The following is a 20,778-nucleotide window of genomic DNA, read 5'->3' as shown; positions in this document are numbered from 1 at the left end:
CCCAAGACATATTGTTAAGTAAAAAACCAAAACTCAAACTGCAGAAGAATGCGTTACCTTTTGAGATAAATTTAAGCCAAGAAGAACTACTTCAATAAATGTTTATGCACCAAATATTTATTTATTTATTTATTTAATTTTTTTTGCGGTGCACGGGCCTCTCACTGTTGTGGCCTCTCCCGTTGCGGAGCACAGGCTCCAGACACGCAGGCTCAGGGGCCATGGCTCACGGGCCCAGCCGCTCCGCGGCATGTGGGATCTTCCCGGACCAGGGCACGAACCCGTGTCCCCTGCATCGGCAGGCGGACTCTCAACCACTGCGCCACCAGGGAAGCTCTGCACCAAATATTTATTGAGCCCCTGTGGTGTTACAGACACTGCACAAAGCTTCAAGACACTTGGGACAAACCAGGGAACAAAAGAGTTTTCTGTCCTCAGGGTGTTTATGTTCTAGTGATGCAGAGACATGCAATCAACAAAATTTTAAAAGGAAATTACATAATATGAGATGAGAAGGGCTAGGAGCAAAAGAAATAGAGCGGGGGCTGGGGAGAGTGGAGCTGGTTGAAGGGCGCAGGGGAAGATGGAGGGCGCCATGGCACTTAGTGTGGCCTGAGTAGGCCTCTGTTGAGAAGGTGGTACTCAAGGGGATGAGAGGGTCACGTGGATATCCCAGGGAAGAGGGATCCAGGCAGAAGGAAGAGCTAGGGCACCATCCTAAGTGGGGAGTGTACTCGCAGGTGAAAAGTACATCATGGAGGTCACAGAGGCCCGAGTGCTTGAAGAAGGGCTGGGGGCAGGGGACAAGGTTCGGGGAGGGAGGGGCATACTGTGCATAGAGGCCCCAGGGCAAGGACTGTGGCTTTTCCTCTGAGTGGAATGAGGGGATTGGCACATGATCGGATCCTCTTATTAAGAACCCTGGCTGCTGTGTTGAAAATAAATTGTAGGAAGGCGAGGACAGAAGGCAGGAGAACATTTGGAGGCTGTTGTAATACTACAGGTGAGACACGTAAACACCTAAGAAACATCTGGAAAGATTTACCACAAACTCATAAAGCTGCATCTAGCTGTGGTGGGTATTGGGTGAGGGAGAGCATCTTAAGGGATGTTTGCTTGCCCTGTAGTCTTTGAATTGCTTTATAAAACATTCTTTATCAGTTATTTGAAAAGTTTAAAATTACTATTATTATCATTATAAATACTAATAATATTTACCCTTCCTTCTGGAATAATTCAGTCTCAAACCAGTTAAGTGTGGCCAAGAAAAGTAGGAATTTGCAAGGGGGTGGGGGGAGGTAGCCTGGTGCAGGGTGTCAGAGCCCAAGACAGGTGAGAAAGGCCACTGTTAAAGGGACTGGTGATAGGTCGCTTGCATAACAGGGAGACTGATAGAATAAAAGAATATATTGAGGAGAATGGCAACACACACAAGGTTCAATGTTGGAGAGTTATGTATATGGAAAGGGAGAAAACTAGGATGAATCCTCCTGTGTTGGATTGGAATTGGAAGCTGAGAACTCATAGTTTTCACTATCTATCTGTGTATAGATAGACAGACAGATAGATAGATAGATGGATATAGCTAGATATAGAAATAAATATATATGTGGAGGGCCTAGAAGCAATGACATCCCAATGGTCATGGACACCCTAGCAGCCTCATCTAGGTTTCTAAATAGCATTCTCCACGAAAAGGAATTGGGGCTTCTTGGAGAAATGGCTAATTCCAGGGCCGGGGAAGGAAGATGCAAGATGAGCCTGGAATACCTTTTTGTACCCGACAATAAAGAAGTGTTCCAAGACTGATGGGGACATGTCAAAAGGATGCAGAAGCCAGCTTGAAGAAGGTCCCACTGGCCAAGTATAGGACAATTTAGGTATCAAAATAAATAATGATAGCAATGAATCATAACCCATTGAATAAAATAGGAATCAGTGAGTCTAAATTATTATAAATAAAACATGAATCAATGACAGGAGATGACACTTTCCTTTTGGTAGGATGCCAACTAATAAATGTAAAAGGAACGATGGAATTAGAAAACCACCATTTGGCAACCATCATAGTCATAATTAATTCAGCCAAGAAACGTCAATGGAGGCGAGAACTCAGGAGTGAAAATTTGATGAGAAATGGGATATTTACAAAGTTTCAAAGGACCTTCCCACAAAAATCGTTTAATTACTGTAGTGGGCTGAATGGTAGCCCCAAAATGATTATGTCTGCATCCTAATCTCTGGAACCTGTGACTGTTTTCTTCCTGGGAAAAAGAGTGTTTGTACATGTAATTTAAGAATCTTGAGCTGAGGAGATCAGCCTGGATAACCAGACGGGCTCTTAATCCAATAACTAGTGTCCTTTTAAGAGTAAGGTCAAGGGAGAAGTGATAGACAGAAGAGGCAACGTGATCACAGGGGCAGAGATGGGAGGGATGCATGCAGCCACACGTCAAGGAATGCCGACAGTCAGCAGGAGCTGGGAGAGGGAAAGAACAGACTCTTCCCTAGACCCTCCAGAGGGAATGTGGGCTGCCTTACATCCTGATCTCAGACTCCTGGCCTCCAGAACGGAGAGTCCCTGATCCTATGGCCTGCCCTTCCCTCCTCATAAATTCCCATTTCGTTCACACAGTTTGAAGTGCACCCCCATTACTGCAGTCAGACTTCATGTAGGCATCCACCCAGGCAGTACTAACTACTGTCCTCCAGCCTCCTCTCTTAACACTGGTCTTCAGCCCAGAGTGGCTGCCAGTGGCCACCACACCATCGTGGTACCACAGAACACAACCCTGGGTCTTTCGGAGCACACCCTTTGTTGCCCTTATTTCCAATAAAGAAACAGTTAGCTTTTGAAAGTCTCTGGAAAAAAGTGAACCTTGCGGATAGGTGAAGCTATTCTCTTATTTGTTTAGAAACCTGGATTCACTCTAATTTGTCCACCTTCCAATCTCAGCTTCATCCTGGCACTCGTTGCAATATACAAATAAGGACTAGAAAGCATGGATAAAAGGCCATGAGAATCAAAGAGCCTCCAAGTCTTTCTATTCGTATTTTAACACAGCCTGTTCTGTGCCCTTCAGCCCTTGTAGACGGTGTGTGGATTTTTCTAGACCTTTCCTCAATCTCCCATTCTTGTCCCTCCCCACAGGCTCATCTCAGAGGGATGGCCCAACTCCAGTCTTTCTCGCTGGGGTTATTTGAAGATCCTTGCACATTTTTTTCGGACACAGTCCCAGCTGTTTTCTCTTTCCCGTTCTCCTGTCTCTACCTTCTACCTTCTCCTCTGTGTCATCAGGCTTTTCCCCTCTTGTGCACCCTCAGAGGAACGGGCCAGTCTTCTTGCATGTTTGCATTTAAGGGACATCTCTTCTATTACACCCTGACTCTGTGGGGGAACAGATTCCAAGCACACGTTCTCTGCGGTACCTAGGAGGCCCTCACGGACAGCTTGCCTGGTTAATACCGTTCCCTCTGCCTTGGAAGCCTCTTCTCTTTTGGTGCAAATCCTTTCCAGTCTTTAAGTGAGGCCCTTCCAAATAGTAAAACTTCTATCTCTGCCTGAAAGAGATGTCGCAGGCCTCTGACCACCTGATTTGCATACTTGCCTTCTACTTTGCATCAGAGTCTATAATTATGTTTTTTTCTTTCCTGGTCATTTGCAAACTTCTTGAGGACCAGAAAGAGTCTGGGCCTCTGAAAGCAGTCTGGCTTTGAATCATGGGTCAGTCCCTTGCCTGTGTAGTTGTGTGACCTTGGACACGTTAGTTCACTTCTTTATACCTTAGTTTGCTCTTATGTTAAGTGGCGATAATAATATCACGTATAGGGAGACTTCCCTGGTGGCGCAGTGGTTAAGAATCCGCGGGCCAATGCAGGGGACATGGGTTTGAGCCCTGGTGCCACAACTACTGAAGCCCACACGCCTAGAGCCCGTGCTCCGCAAGAAGAGAAGCCACCGCCCTGAGAAGCCCGTGCTCCACAACGAAGAGTAGCCCCTGCTCTCGCCACAACTAGAGAAAGGAGAAATCCTGCGTGCAGCAAGGAAGATCCAATGTAGCCAAAAATAAATAAATATTTTAAAAAATATATCACTTATAGGATTTTTGCAAGAATTAAATTAAATACTTTTATACAGTGCTTAGAAGAATGCTAGACACATAGAGAATACTTAATATTAGCTGTTACTATTAATATTCTCCTTTGTGCATTGTTTATCTAGTGCTGTGTAACAAATTACCTCAGAATTTAGAAGCTGAGAACAATTATAAACATTTGTCATCTTTCATAGTTTCTGTGGGTCAGGACTTGAGGTGCAGCTTAGATGGGTGGTTCTGACTTGGGATCCCTTATAAGGTTGCAGTCCAGATGCCAGCTGGGGCTGCAGTCATCGGAAGGATTTCCTGGGACTGGAGGACCCACGTTAAAGCCATCAATCCTTTCCATTTGGGCGTTTTCACAGGGCTGCTCTGATGTTCTTGTGACATGGCAGCTGGCTTCCTCTAGAAAGAGCAATCCAAGTGCCCAGAGCAGAAGCCTCAGCACCTTTTATGACCTAGCCTCAGAAGTCAAGTACCATCCCTTCCGCCACGCTATTGTTCACACGGACCCGCTCTCCCTGATTCACCTGGGAGAAGACTACACTGGGGCATGAACCCCAGGAGGCTAGGATCTTCAGGGTCATTCGTGGAGGCTGGACGTCACATTTTATTCTGTTTTGCTCTAAGGGAGTTAGTACCAATAGGAGGCTCTAGAAATTGCAGACATTGGGAAGCATGCTGGCTAGAGAAGAATTCCAAGGAAGAAGGAAGAAATGAACCAAAGAAAATATTTCTTCAGCGTCATCCCTTGCTTCTTCTGCCCTTGCACTCTCAGCTTAAGCCAGACTGAACCTACCTGGCTCTTCTGTCTCATTTCAGCACCCGTGCACCTAGTTCTTCTCTTTGAAAGCGTCTCCTCTCCACTTCACTTGGCTTCCTTCCTCTCAGAATTCAGCTCTCAAGCTTAAATGCTTCTACTTCCTCTAGGGAAACTTTCCCTGATTCCCTTCGGCTGACACTGCTGTGTGTACTTTGTCTCCTTCCATGGACCTTATCCAGTTCTTGGAAGTTGAGGCATCTCCAAGTGAGGAGAACAGCTGATGAAAAGGGACAGAGCAAGGTGGGAGAAATTAGCATGGTACGGTCTCTAACAGAAAGTTCCAGAAAAACTTTTGGCGATCATGGAATCTTCTCTCAGTGCAAAAGTCACTAGCCACATGGGCCTATTGAACACATGTAATGCGGCTAGTGTGACTGAGGAACTGAATTTCATTGACAAACTCAGGAACTGAATTTTTAATTTTATTTTTAATTAATTTAAATTTAAATACCCATACGTGGCTAGTGGCAACTGTATTGTCCTGCACAGGCCATACAGGAAGACACCTGCTTAAACAGAGTACTGGGTGGCAGAGAGAGTGGCGGCTAAGCTTTGCTGTGTAGAGGGTAGGCTCCTTCAGACTGGAAGGGACCATAATAAACTAAATCCAGGGCATTGAAAGTGTTGGCCCACTGTGATGATGCCACCCTAATACATCCCCTGCAAGGCTATTTGTAACTGAGCTGGATGCTTAGAACAGTGAAAGGGTCTCAAGATACTAGGGACTGGTTCTCTGATGGCAAAATCCAGAAAAGTATTTTTTTGTGGGGGGGGGTTGCCTACATCTGCCACCCAGGTTCAGGGTCAGAGCCACTATCTTTTAAGAGGGTCAACACTTGTGATGGCTGTGTCCAAATTTGCACCTTCTAACACCAGTCAAAAAATAGCTTTCTGTCCTCCCTTCCTCCCTCTCTCCCTTCCTCCCTTTCACAGATTTGTGTTAGGCTTTGAGAAGAGAAGGTGGAACAGTGCAGTATCTTTTTCTTGAAAAGCTCACAGACATGAGAGGATAATAAAAATGTCCACACACTAGCTAGTTGCCAGATGTTCTGGGTTTTGCTGCCAGACTAGTTCTCCGTGCCTCAGCTATCCCATTTGTAAAATGTCAGGGCGGGAGAGCACTTCTGAGGTCTCTGCCCTCTGTAACTTCCTGGGTGCTTATGTAATGTAATCAAAATCATAATGATAATAAAAACAGCAGCCACATTAAGTGCTTAAGTTCCAGGCACCCTGTGCGCTCAGTGCTTCATCATCGCCGTTTCACTCAAGTCTCAGGGCTGTTTTACAAACTTCCATTTTGCGGATGAGGTAACTGAGGCTACCGGAGTTTAAGTACGTCAGACAGGGAGTAAACAGTTGAGTTGGGCTTTAAATCCAGCTGGTTCCATTGCCTAAGCTTTTCATCCCTTTGCTGTGTGCCTTGCTTCTCTTCAAGGGTGGGTCATCGACGAGCTTTGGATTGAGGCAAGGAGGTATTTTTGCTACGATTACTAGTAATAGTGAGTGCTTTTAAAATGCGTACTCTGACCACTAAGTGTACACACTCTCACCTGATTTTCGCAGCCACCTAATAGAGTGGTCCATACTAGTGCTTTCACCGTACAGATGGGGAAAGTGAGGCTCAGAGAGGCTCAGTAAATTGCTCAAGGTCACACAGCTAGCAAATGGCAAGGACTCACATCCAGGGGGTCTGCGTCCCACCCCCCTGCCTAGACCACTCCGTCTTCAGGTCGGCGCAGGTAGCTAGGGCCATCCCGGGGGAGAGGCGGGGCTACCGCCCCTGCCGGGTCTGCGGGGGACTGCCAGGGGCCACACGCCTCACCGCGCACGCGCTCTCGGGTTCCGGGTCTGGGCGCGCCGCGGGCGCGAGGACGGCGGCGGGGAGCGTGCGCGCGATGACGTGCCGGGCGCCATGTTGGAGGGCTGGTGGTAGCGGCTCGGGGAGGTGCTCGCTCTCTCGGTCTGGCTCTCTCGCTCGCTTCCCCCGGCTCCCTTCGGTGCCCCCCCCGGTCGCCTGCGTGCCGGAGTGTGTGCAAGGGAGGGGGAGGGCGTCGGGGGGGTGGGGGGAGGCCTTCCAGTCCCCGGGAGATCCGCGGAAGGAGGCGGAGGCTGCGAGGGGCTCCGTGAAGCCATGGACGTCGAGAGGCTGCAGGAGGCGCTGAAAGGTGGGGGTAGCTGCCCCCTTTCCCTTCCTTCTCACCCTCCGTGGTCCTATCTCCCTTCGGGGCAAGTGGTTCCGCGGGGCCGGGCCGGGCTGGGGGGGGGGAGGGCGCGCTTCCCCGGCTCCCATCCCCCTCCCGCTTCCCCGGGGGCGGGGAGCCCCGTGGGCAGCTCCCTCCCGCCCTGCTCTGGGCTTTGTGTCGGCCGCCGGCGTCTGGGCTGGGGGAGGGGAGCCGGGAAGCTCTCGCGGGGGCCCCGGCCCCTCTCCCACTCCCGGGGCACGGGTCTTGGGCCCGCAGCGCCTTCCCAGGCTGGCTTCGTTCTCCATCAGGCCCCCGCACGCCGGGCCACGGCGGGGAGAAGAAAAGTGAAAGGTTTGGGGGGTGGGGAGAGGGGGCGGCAAAGCAACTTTCAAGTGTCTCAAGGAGCCTTTTTCAGGGCTTCTGAAGTCATCTTCCCACGCGCCCTCATTCTCAGGTGGTCGCCTTCCCGGCTCTGAATTGCTCGCCTTCCAAGCAACAGGCTTGAGAACAGTGGTTCTCAAACTTGGGAGAGCATGATTTCAGCGTTCTGAGAATTAGGCTTTGATACCCAGGATCATTGGGGGACGGCTACGAGAGGAAGCTGGTGTTTTCTTAAAACGCAGATTTATGAACTTCACGTAAATAAACAGTCTGTGGGGTCGGGATCTGGGGTTTTTGTATTTTAGCCGGTCTCTGAGATGAATGTGGTCCTGGTGTTCCCCCGGACCACAGTTTGAGAAGCACTGCGTTAGGGCTGGTTTGTGGCGAAGTTGAGTGCCCCCTTTAGGAGGGCTCTCGTTACCTGTGAAGAGTGACATTTGAAATTGGAGAGTAAGAGGTGGATATTTCGTTGAGAGGCTTTTTTAAATTAAAAAAATTTTTTTTTAATTGCTGCTTAATATGAGGAAGGAGTGAGAGGAAAGTTTGTTGTTAGAAGGCATTGGAAATGGTTGGTGGACTTTTAGAAATACTAATAACTTTTCTTTCTTTCCTTATCTAGATTTTGAGAAGAGGGGGAAAAAGGAAGTTTGTCCGGTCCTGGATCAGTTTCTTTGTCATGTAGCCAAGACTGGAGAAACAATGTGAGTTGAAAACATGTAATCGTTGTTATAAATCTGTGTATCCTTCAGAATTGCTCAGGAAAGGGACAGAAGTGTATTTCAGAAGCAGTGAATACTCCATCTGTCTAAACTGCACAAGCTCCAGTAATTTAAAGCATTTACTAAGTGTATATGCTTTATTTACTTCATATGTGCTCTGTAACGAATTTTAGAGCTTTGTTAAGATTTTCTTTATGCTTTTGCGCATTTAGAATGTGTTAGTCTAGGAGAGCCAGAGAAAAAGAAGAATGCATATTCCATTATGGCTGTTTTTGGCCATAACAAACAGGCTTATTTCCCAAATTCTGTGGCTTTGATTCTGTTTCAGATTCTTTTATTGGTGGTATTTTTCCTATTGTCCTGTATCCAACCTTTTGTTGTCATATTTATATATGTGGGTGCTTGAAGTGTCACTTATATTTATTCTCTTGAGCACTCTGGGTGATTATCTGACAAATTCCAGATGCTAATCTTGACTGTCCTGTAAACTTTCTAGGATAGCTAACTTGTTAACATATGCTCAGCATTTTATTAGGCTTGTTTGCAAATGCTGTGAATCTGAAACTTATACTATGAAGTTAGCACTGTTTTCAGAGGAACATTTCAGTTCATTGTTGTGTGTGTAGTTGTTTAGGAGTTGTTTTCACACTCAGGCTAACTTTATTTGTAGAGAGCAGTGCAGATTTGGTGCCTTGTAGCCTTTGTGTAGGAGGCAGTGAACAGGAAGGGGAGAGGTTTTTTTGGGGGGTAGTTTTAAAAAGTGGGCTTTCTTTTGGCTCCTCTACTTCATGTCTAGTTTTAAAATTCTTTTTGAGGCCTAATAAAAGAGTGTAAGCTTCAGCAAATGATGTATACTTTCTTTGGCTTTATTAGCAAATGTTCATTTCTCACAGGATTTGCTTATGGTTGCAGCGTAGCCTTCTAATAACTGGCCTGATTTTAGAAAGGGGAAAAAAAAAAAACCCTCTTTAATGGTCTTGCAGACGAGCTGAAACTCCCTGGTGCTTATTAAAATTACCAGTCACCTTAGGAATGTGACTGTGATGTGTTCAATCTTAAATTTCTATTTAGTGCTTTTAAAAAATAGAACCCTTCAGGAAAGAACGGTAATTTTTGCCTTTGAATTATAGTCTCCTAGAACATCTTGATTTTAAAAACTTGATGCAGAATAATTTGTATTTATATTGATTGGTAGTTGGTCCGAACTAATACCTCTCTACAGTATCAAGAGGAAAAGCATTTTACTTCATAGTTTTGGTAAACAAGATTATTTGGAGTTAAATACTTAACGCCTCTTACCAGGTGTGTACAGACTGCCGTCCCTTTTTTTTGGTGTGTGCGGTACGCGGGCCTCTCACTGCTGTGGCCTCTCCCAACGTGGAGCACAGGCTCCGGACGCGCAGGCTCAGCGGCCATGGCTCACGGGCCCAGCCGCTCCGCGGCATGTGGGATCTTCCCGGACCGGGGCACGAACCCGCGTCCCCTGCATCGGCAGGCAGACTCTAAAGCACTGCGCCACCAGGGAAGCCCCTGCCGTCCCGTTTTGATAAAATACTTTGGCTGTAAATGTATAAACAGTTGAAAGTTTCTACAAGAAAGCTCTTTAATATCCTGTTTGACTGGATCACTTAAGTGGCTAGGGAAATTTAACCTGATTTTTCTGGACAATTATTTGTCCTGAGAGAGGACTTAAAAAGGTCATCAGTTGTCCCATCCCTGTCCACCCCTCCAACCCCCCCAAATCTTTAGGTCTTTGTACATTTACTGAGAGTATTTTGTATTAAAGTGATTGGTGGTGTTAGATTCTTTATGGAGTTTGGAAAATATTTTTTAATTTATGATTCAAACAGCTGGTGTTTTTACATTTAGCTTTATTTAGTCTTTTTTGGTTTTTTTAAATCAATATGGGCATTCCGTAACTTTTTTTTTTTTTTTTTGCGGTACGCGGGCCTCTCACGGTTGTGGCCTCCCCTTGCGGAGCACAGGCTCCGGATGCGCAGGCTCAGCGGCCATGGCTCACGGGCCCAGCTGCTCCGCGGCATGAACCCGTGTCCCCTGCATTAGCAGGCAGACTCAACCACTGCGCCACCAGGGAAGCCCATGCCTTAACTTTTGATACTGAAATTTGCAGTTTCTGTCATCATTTATGGCTAAACTGAGCTTTGTCTAACTTCTAAGACTGTAAATACGAGAATGAAAATCTAAAAGGTAGCAGTTCAGATCTCTTTGATGTTTTAGGATGGATGAGTTTCTTAAGGTAAGAATTCCTGGATTTTTTTCCTCATTTCTGTTTTTAGAAAATAGCTTTACTTAATAATGCTTATTTTAAAAAACTTCAATTATTGAAAACAGTAAGTTTAGTTTACTAAAAATATATAGTTTGGTAAATTTTGACATCTACACTCATGAAACTAACACCACACCCCAGATGGAGAATATATCCATTACTTACAGAAGTTTCCTCCTTCCCTTTGTAATCTCCCCTCCCTGTGTGTGCTCTCCTCCCCTCAGGCAACTAAAGATCTGCTTTTTGTCACTGTAGATTAGTTAGCATGTTCTGGAATTTTATGTAAATGGAATCATACAGTATATTCTTTGTCTGCCTTTTTTTACTCCGCATAATTTGAGATTGATCCACGTTGTTCAGAAATCAACAATTCATTCCTTTTTATTTCTGAGTTGTATTCATTACATGGATATCCTACAGTTCTTGCTTCATTCACTGGTTGATGGGCATTTGGGTTATTTCCAGTTTTTTTTAAAAAATTTATTTATTTATTTTTGGCTGCATTGGGTCTTCATTGCTGCGCACAGGCATTCTCTAGTTGCGGCGAGTGGGGGTGACTTCATTGAGGTGCACAGACTTCTCATCACAGCGGCTTCTCTTGTTGCGGGGCATGGTCTCTAGGCGTGGGCTTCAGTAGTTGTGGCTCGTGGGCTCTAGAGCGCAGGCTCAGTAGTTGTGGCGCATGGGCTTAGTTGCTCCACAGCATGTGGCATCTTCCCGGACCAGGGCTCCAACCTGTGTCCCGTGCATTGGCAGGTGGCTTCTTAACCACTGTGCCACCCTGGAAGCCCCAGTTTTTTCTTTATTAAATAAAGCTACCGTGAACGTTTGTGTATGTGTCTTTGTATGCATTCTTTTTTTCTTGGGTAAAAATACATCCAGGAGTGGAATGGTTGGATCATATGGTACATGTATGTTTAACTTTAGAAACTACTGAACAGTTTTCTTGAGTGATTGTGCCAATTTGCTTTTCCACCAGTATCATGGGAGTTGAGATCAGTTTCTCCCTATCCTTTCCAACACAGTACGGTCGATCTTTCTCACATTAGATATTCTAATAGGTGCCTATTGTATAGTGGTTTTAATTCGTATTTGCCTAATGACTAATGATGTTGAGCATCTTTTCATCTATTTATTTGCTGTTTGTATATCTCCTTTAGTAAATTGATTCTTCGCATTTTTGCCCATGTTAAAATGGGGTTTGTTTGATTTGTTATTGGGTTTTGAGAGTTCCTTATATGTTATGGATACAAATTCTTTATTAATGTGGTTTACAAATACTTGCTACCACTGTGTGGCTTGTCATTTTATTCTCTTAACAGTGTCTTTTAAAGTGAAATTTTAAATTTAATTCCATTTTGATTTTTCAAAATTTCCTCTTTTGAAGGATTCTTACTGCATTGTGATCATTTGTTCTTGTGTGCTTTTTAGTTTAGTCTTTATTTCCTGAAGTAATTCTTTTCTCATTCTTTGCTGTATTCTATTGCTTCATTTTCTGAGTTTCTCTAATTCTGACTTGTATCATTTTTCTCAATATGTTTAGCTCATTTTGAAAATAGTATAAGGTTGTGATCTGTTTCTGAGCAAGTCTTTCTAGCTTCCCTTTGCTGTCTTGAGGGATGTTATTTTGCTCCTTATTCTCCTTTTTTCTTACAACAATTTCATATTAGATTTGACCTTGATATTTTTCTGTTTTGCATTTTTATGTGAAAATAGTTTTTCTGCACTTTGAGGAGGAGGCATGGTTCAGAGTAGCTGTCCTTAACTTCACAGAGTTTGCTCATTATTTTTGTGAAGTATTAGAATATGGAGTGTTCTTTCTGAAATTTCTAGGCTCTGTTCTATCAATACTTTTATTTGGACCTTGTCTTTCCTTCATCTCTCTTGTCTCTTTCTCTTGTCTTTGGGGTCTCCTCTGGATGGGAGGTCTGGTGGGTCACTTTCAAGAGCTCATGAAGCAAGACTTTGTCCCTTTCAGCCCTTACTGGAGGTCCTTTCTCTTCACTTATTACTGTGAGTGGGCAAAACCTATCTCAGTTTCAGCTACTGTTCTCACATTGACCTGCCATGATTTCTTGTGAACACCTGTTGGCAATTTTGTGGTTCTCCTGTTTGTAGGCCCTTCCGGTTCACTACGACTTCTGTTTTCTCTTGTACAGATTCTGATAATGATACTGGTCATGTGACCATAAGTTTTTCCTCATTAACTTACATTTTGGGGTTTGTGAGGTAACCTTGTCAGGGAGTTTTGTTGTAAATGTTTTTGCTTATTGGTTTTGGGTTTGCTGTTAGTTACGTTTGACATAAGAGGTTTTGGAGAGATGAAAAATTGTAGCACCTCTGCCATCCTCTCAGAGTTACACTATTTAGGAGAACTTTTTCTTTTTTATTTTTTTAATTTATTTTTGGCTGCATTGGGTCTTCATTCCTGCATGCAGGCTTTCTCTAGTTGTGGCGAGCAGGGCTACTCTTTGTTGTGGTACGCAGGCTTCTCATTGCAGTGGCTTCTCTTGCTGTGGAGCACAGGCTCTAGGCGCGCGGGCTTCAGTAGTTGTGGCGCATGGGCTTAGTTGCTCTGTGACATGTGGGATCTTCCCGGACCAGGGCTCGAATCCGTGTCCCGTGCATTGGCAGGCAGACTGTTAACCACTGCGCCACCAGGGAAGTCCCTAAGAGAACTTTTTAAGTCAGTCCCTGTTAAGTTAGTTTCCTCATCTATAAAAGGGAATAGTAATAGTACCTCATAGCATGAGTACATAATACACGGAAATACACTGCTTCATAAACAGTGTTAACATTATTTATTTACTCAATAAATAGTAGTTGTTATCGTGTTGATAATGCTTATATTGAGTCTACTTTTTTTCCCTCCCTGCAGTTTCAAACTCTTTGTGTTCAGCAATTTTGAAATACTACTAAGAAAATAAAAGTTACTTAAAAAGTAGTAGTAATCAACAACTGAGATCTGCATTATTATAAATAAAATCTCCTTAAGTCCATGTGACTGTTAGATCCTTCTGTGGCTTTCTTTAGGGAGGGAATTTTGTTTTGTCTAACATAGTATCAAACGCTTGAACATTATTTCTAAAATGTCAGTTTCACATACTACCTTTGGGATTTTTTGCCACATCCTTGTAGCATCTGTACAATTATTTACTTAATGTTCTTTTTGAGGTCGGCTTACTTTTCTTCAGATTTTTTTAAGATGGAAGAATACTACAGATAGAGATTAAGCCCTCATTTGACCCCTCCCCAGAAGTATAATCAACATGTTAATTTCTTCCTCTTAGTCTTGTGAGAAGTAAGGAGGTCTGAAACCAGTGGTTTGTTGCATTAGTTATATTTTTCTGTCATTTTAAAATCTGTAAATACTAAAATATTAATTAATATGAATTACCCATGTGCCACCTAAATTCCTATCATGTACCATTATCACAGTGGTACACAGAGAAAGCACAGTAGATTTTCAGTAGGTATTAGTTAAATGTTGCCCTTTTGCATCTAAATATTTTAGTAACTGCAGTGATTAAATAGGAACATGAAGAAAATTGTAGTTTTCATTTGTTTCATCACTTCAAACCTGTAAATCTGATGTGTCATATACGCTGTACAAAATCTACTGCGTGATGCACTGGAAGCTAGATGTGTCAACACAGTTTTCTGACTGGAATTAACTTCAAATCGTCAATCTTTTTGGTGTGCAGGTGAGTTCATATTTTCCATGTTCAGTCCAGTTTTTACTAGTAGTTGGCTAGTCCTCTAATTTCATGAGAATTAGCGTGTGGTAACGTCATTCTGGGAAGGAGCATGGCTTGATTCTGAAATTAGCTTGTCAGAATTAGCTGTGTGAATTAGGGCAAATAATTTGTGAGCTTGTTTCCTCCCTTCAGAGATGGGGTTTATACCATGAGGTTGCCTCAGCTTGTGTGAGGACTTGAATAAATGAAAATATGTAGCTATAGATACTAAAATTTGGGAGAGCGTAAAAGTTAGAATCGTCTGTGCGTTGGGCATAAATAGAGTGCATTTGGCTCATGAAACAAGGGTGAGGCACTTAATCTTGTGGAAAGAGCTCTGGTTGGAGAGTCACGAGAGCACAAGACAGACCTGGGTTTGAATTCCCAGGTCTACCACTTAGTTACTCTGTCACCAAGGCCAACTTCTCTGTGCCTTAATTTCCTTATCGTAAGATATGGGAAGTAAAGTAAATCCATCTCAAGGGATGTTATGGGAATTCACTGAGTTCTTACTTTATGAGTGCTTAACGCTGTGACTAGTGCATAGTGACAACTCCCTCCTCCCCATAGCTACTATTTTAGTCTCCAGTAAGTCACTTAAATTACTGTGGGCCACACTTCCCTCAGGTACTGAATGAGGAGCTTATAAAAGATGATTTCCAAGTTTCCTTCCATTTCAGAAGCCTGTGGGAGTCTGTGTTGTGGCAGTAGTTACCAGGGGTGGTATTGCAGTAACAGTGGTAAAGGGTGGGGCACAGGCACAGTGGTTGTCATTAAATGTATGCTGAAGGTGAAGATGTTATCTCTTGGGAGTATGTTACATAGGTTAGTGGTTTGGAGACAGTAAAAAAATTGAGAATCACTTGGATGAGAGAGACCAGTCAGTGTTACCACTAACTCATGAGAGCCACAGAGCGGTTCCCAGAGTGTCTGTTTTAGTGTTACCTACATGTGTGCCTTTTTATCTATATCCAGAGATCCTCTTTGTGCCTGCCAATAAATTGGAGTTCATAATGCTTATGGACTATTACTGGAAGCCTGTCACCAACTTCATGTGGCTTCAGAACATCTTATTAGTAAGAAGATGAGGAATTTATGGTCCAGATTTACAGTCGTTTCCCTCTGTTCTGTGGACTGTAGGTCTTTTACCTTTCTGATATGGGAGTTTATTATTGGGGGGCGGGGGGGGTGAGTGAGTGTGTGTGTATGTTTGTGTCTGTCTACCTAAATCAGTATGATAGCAAAAAAACTTAAATCACTTACTAAAACAGAGTATAGACAGTTGAAGGGGAGAACGTTGACTGTTATTTCATTTAATACATATGCCTGTGAAAGCATTGTACTTTAAAATACCTGATGAATGTGAGAAATGTGTTTTAGATCTTCATTTTTGCTAGGCCTTCATATGTGTTCAGTTGCTCATCTTTGTTCTCTCTGGTTTCACCCACAGCGATCCTTTTCGTGTATCAGGCTGCCTGGGTTTGGCACTCCTTGTAACCACCCTCCAAACTCCATTCCTACCAAAATAGATTGAATATTATTGAGAACGTACACCATTGACTGTAAAGTGTATAAGAGCTAATTTAAGTCTCAATAAAAATGTAAAATAATAGTAATAGTGACCCATTGCTTTTAAAAAATGTGCCATATATATGGTAGTTCAAGTAGAGCTTTTTTGTTACCACTTACCAGTTTGACTTTGTTTGGGGGGGGCGAGGGAGATAGCTTTATTGTAGTGAAGACACACTTGGAGCTGTGTATGTCAAGGTATCTCTTGTCTCTCTGCTTATAATCTGCTTGACTCTAGGTTAGCAGGCTGTCCTGGTTAAAATTCTAGTTTCATTGTAACCTACTTGAATGACCATGATGGAACAAGTTAGTCACCTACGCCCTCTTTTCCTCTGTTCCCCAGCTGAAAATATGAATAACAACACTTAGGTTGCAGAGTTTTTGTGAAATAGCAGGCATTCAACAAATCTTAGATGCCTTGTTTATATACTGTGATATAAAACATAAAAGTTCATAGTAAAAATAACACGTATTTGATACCAGTGTTGATACTTAAAAGTTTTTGCAGCTTACTGAAATGAAATCCTAAGAATGAAAACATACTGACGAGTAACAGTGATCTGTTTTCAGGTCCAAGACTTCCCTAATCGCATCAAGTTTCTTTATACTTGTGACTGAGCTAGCTGTTCATTTTACTTGCCAAAACTTTACTTCAGCTATTATCGTTTCCTTCTTTCCTGTAGCCAGGTCTGACTTAGATGTGCATACCTGTACTTGTGCATACCTGTACTTGTACTATCTCCCTATGATTTGTCTGGGCTCCCTTCAGGGGGTGGAGCCTCTTGAGTATTTTGACTCTTATTCTCCTAATGTTATTTTTTGTAGTATGTGGTGCTTGTGAGTACTCCTACCTAGTTAGAGTCTTTGATTGATTTTAAAGTGGTGAATCAGAAATCTTTAAGGGACTAGGATTTTCACATAAGAACTTCTGTTTTGGGTTATCAGGTTTTTTTCTTCCTAAAAGGCAAACTTTTAATGAACATTTCTTTTGTGTCAGAAACTATCAGATGTTTCATATGCCTACCCTAATTTAATCTTCACTAGTACTCTTTGAAGTAGGTGTCTCCTTTTTAAAAATAAGGATACTGAGGCTTGCAGAACTTAAATAATTTTGATTGTGCAGCTGGTGAGTGACAGAATTGGGATTTAAACTCAGCCATTCTGACTTCAGATTCTCCCGTAACCAGTACTTTATACCACTTCTCACTTGTTCATTTGTCTTCTCACATCTTTCCTGTTTACTGTAGCTATCTTAGAATCCTTACGAAACTACTTAGAATTTGAAGCTATCCATTTGGTAGGAAGCTATTACCACTGTTATTTTTGTAAATTCTAAGACTTTCATGCTGCTTACCTAAGCCAGATCGCACATACCTGGCCACCCCTCCTTTCCTTGTGCTACGGTATAATGTGACCTTCTAGGCACTGACACCACAGGTGGTTTCCTGGGGGAGGGATTGTGGCAAGTATGGGGAGGTGGGGTGTGGTGGTTTGTGGTTTAAGAAAAACTATGTTAGGGGATATTTATTGAAAGGGTCAGTAGGGTAGGTGAGTTGATGTACCCTAACATTTGTGATTTTGATCATTTTCTGGTGACCCCCAATGCTGAAACCTTTCAATAATTGTAATTTTGCAGTATACATATGAAGCATATAGGTGATGAACTGATGTATGTATTTTAGGTAGAATGTGTAAGCCTCTTTAATACATGCATCTTGGATTTGTTATTCTGTCACCCCCAAATCTTACCTTTGCAGTATTGGGAGATAGGTTGATAATATTTACAGGTGATGAGACAAGAAACTACATATTATAGAAGGATTTGAAATTTGAGATACGTAAGAGGTCTTACAGGTGTATTGGTAAGTTTTGCACTGTTGTGTACTGCTGGGAAGGCGGGTGAGGTAGCTTTTTTATTAACAACAAAATATTTCTATTCAGAATTGTTTGTGCTAAAGTGAATTTAGTATTTCTGGAGATAGTTTTATTCTGGTCTTATTTTAGGGATATTATTCATGAGGACTCCAGGGTAACTTTTGAGATTGTGGGTATTTTTTTTCTCAAAGTGGTTCTTTAAGTGGAGACTAGTCTGCCTTTTCTAGGGCCTTTGCACATTAAGAGTATTTCTGCAAGGAGTAATCTTAAATGTGGATAGAATGTGGCCTGGTTTTCTTTTTTCCCCAGTGAAGACTGTTGGTGAACCATGGGTTTTCCTGTTAATCTGTTGTAAGACAAGTTGTCTTTCTCTTGCTCCTGTATAGCTATTAATACCTCTCTAATCTTGTCCTAACTGTTCATACTAGAGGGTTCATGGGGATAATACCTTGTTACCTTGTCATCCACTTTTCTTGTAAATATTGTCTGTGGCATTTGATTTTGCTATCTTAGTTGCTGTAGCATATGGCAGAAGTGAATGCCACAGCTAGGATTTGGCCACTTTAAAAAATTCCAAAATATTGATATTAGGTGAGTATATGGACAGGTGGTAAATATAAATGCAGAACTTTCAGTGTTTCTGAAAGTATCTTAAATATGGAGAATATCATATATATGCTTTTAAAATTCACATCTTCATATTGGTTAACAAGAAGTTTGGTGAGAATAATTGCATTTTGAGTTTAATGGATCACATAAATTAAATAATTATTATTGTGCCCATAATATGAAAAAACTCATGTACAAAGATTATGGAAATTAACACTCCTTTAGATAAGCCTGTCTAGTTTTAAAAGTTTTTTATTACAAAGTACTCACAGGAAAAAAGAAAAATCAAACTAGACTGTTGTTAACCTGTTTCGTGTGTATTCTCAATAGAATTTTTCTATGCATATATGTGTATATATGTTAATTCTTTTAAAAAATATTATATCATACTTCTGCAATTTGTGTATGTCTTATTGAAGCACATCATTTTTTGGGTTGCATAGTATTCCGTCATTTTGTCTGTATTGTAATTCATTTAACCTGTCCACTTTGATGGTCTTAAAGATTGTTTACAGTTAAAACAATGCTTAAGTGAGCATAATTATGTTGGCACAGATGCACGAATGGGATTTATGGGTTGGACTTTATGTGCATTATTATCTGGCCTTCAGAAATCTTTTTGTTTCAACATATGCCTATAGAAACAGTGTATCAAAGTTACCTGTCCAGTATCAGTACTGAACATTATTAGGCTTTTAAGTCTGAAAATCAGATAGATGAAAAATGGTATCTCATTTTAATTTGCTTTTTTAAATTTTATGCCAGCATCTTTCCATTTGTTTATTGCTATTTGTAGTTTTCTGTCTCCCTCATTTATTAAGCTATGATTTGTTTCTTAATTTTTTTGGCTAGATTTTTATTGATAAAATAATAGAGTACCTTGATAAAGTTAACTTCTAAATAAGTTATACTTTTGTTGTGTTAGGAATAATTTGAGTTTAAGACAGTCTCAAGGACTTCACTGGTGGCACAGTGGTTAAGAATTCACCTGCCAGTGCAGGGAACACGGGTTCGATCCCTGGTCCGGGAAGATCCCACATGCTGCGGAGCAAGTAAGCCCACAAGCCGAAACTGCTGAGCCCGCGTGCCTAGAGCCCGTGCTCCGCAACAAGAGAAGCCACCACAATGAGAAGCCTGCGCACCACAAGGAAGAGTGGCCCCCGCTCGCCGCTACTAGAGGAAGCCCGCACACAGCAACAAAGACCCAACACAGCCAAAAATAAAATTAAATTAAAAAAAAATTCTCATTCTAAAAAGAAAAAGACAGTCTCAAGCAGCAAGTTGTTTAAAAAGGATGGTCTAGACATTATAGCAAAGGATAGTCTTTGTTATCATGGGTGGGTTGAATTGTTATTTCTGGCATGTATCTGTCTTTTTATTCACATTCCAAAGGCAGGTAGGCATATTTATCAGTAAAGGAAACTTCAAATACAAAGTATGAGCAATGTCTTTCATTTTTATGACTGTATTTGAAATTTTGTCCTGGTAAATCCCCCCCCCACACACATGTGGTCCTGGTCTATTTATTTGTAAATAGGCCAAAACAACCAGTTAGTTTGAGAGAAAAAAAAACAAAACAGAACTACATTCTGTCCTTAGGTTGGCTGAATACTGAGAACACGCTGAGCTCTCAAAAGTGTCATAAAGTCCTAGTCAAGCAGAAGAAATGAAAATACTACCCCAAAAAAGGGACGTATCTTAAGATTGTTTCCTACTATCTTAAAATTAGTTTTGAATAAATACACACTTTTATTTAAATGTACGTAAAATACTAATGGTGTCTAAGTAAAAGTAATTGAAGATGTGTGAGATTTTTGAGATGTGGGATTTTTCTTCAAATTTACATTTAATTCTGTAATATTTATTTCACTTTCTGTTTCAATAATTCTTAACAGTGGTTCTCAACCAGGGGTGACAACGTCTGGAGACGTTTTTGGTTGTTACAAGTGGGGGACGCAACTGGCATATAGTGTGAAGCCAAGAATGCTACATTGCACAGGGTAACACCCAACAACAAAGCGTTATCAGACCCAGAATCTCAGTGCTGAGGTTGAAAGATTCTGCTTCATAGGAAAAAGCATACGTTAATCTTTAAAAAGTGTCTAATAGTTTTGTTCTGTGACCTGTGAAATAAAAATAGTGATGGGTATTATAAGACCATCAAGGTCTTTAACCAAGGCTTCTAGTTTTTTTTTTTTTTTTTTTTTTTGCGTTATGTGGGCCTCTCACCGTCGTGGCCTCTCTCGTTGCGGAGCACAGGCTCCGGACGTGCTGGCTCAGCGGCCATGGCTTATGGGCCTAGCCGCTCCGCGGCATGTGGGATCTTCCCGGACCGGGGCACGAACCCGTGTCCCCTGCATCGGCAGGTGGACTCTCAACCACTGCGCCACCAGGGAAGCCCCAAGGCTTCTAGTTTTATTGATACCTTTCAGGCTTCTATTTGACAAACTTAGAAAAGTCTGATTTTGGGAAATAAATACTACTTATTGAAGATTTGA

At 42.3% G+C, this 20,778-nt stretch overlaps 1 protein-coding gene across 2 annotated transcripts in view; it reads left to right on the top strand.

Moving 5' to 3' along the window:
* Window positions 1-6,871: 6,871 nt before the first annotated feature.
* Window positions 6,872-20,778, top strand: part of PPP4R2 (protein phosphatase 4 regulatory subunit 2) — a 54,121-nt gene continuing 40,214 nt past the window's right edge. The window contains exons 1-2 of one of the 2 annotated variants that reach the window (XM_082847775.1): window positions 6,872-7,085; window positions 8,104-8,185. In XM_082847775.1, the coding sequence (XP_082703901.1) occupies window positions 7,052-7,085; window positions 8,104-8,185 (116 nt within the window). In that variant the 5' untranslated portion in view covers window positions 6,872-7,051. The remainder of the gene's footprint in view (window positions 7,086-8,103; window positions 8,186-20,778) is intronic. The other variant, XM_082847774.1, reaches the window with a different exon arrangement.

This window comes from Leucopleurus acutus (genome assembly GCF_964270905.1).
Source record: "Leucopleurus acutus genome assembly, chromosome: 10".
Taxonomy (NCBI): domain Eukaryota; kingdom Metazoa; phylum Chordata; class Mammalia; order Artiodactyla; family Delphinidae; genus Leucopleurus; species Leucopleurus acutus.
The sequence above is the reverse complement of the archived record's forward strand: the minus strand, read 5'-3'. Positions and strand labels throughout refer to the sequence as shown.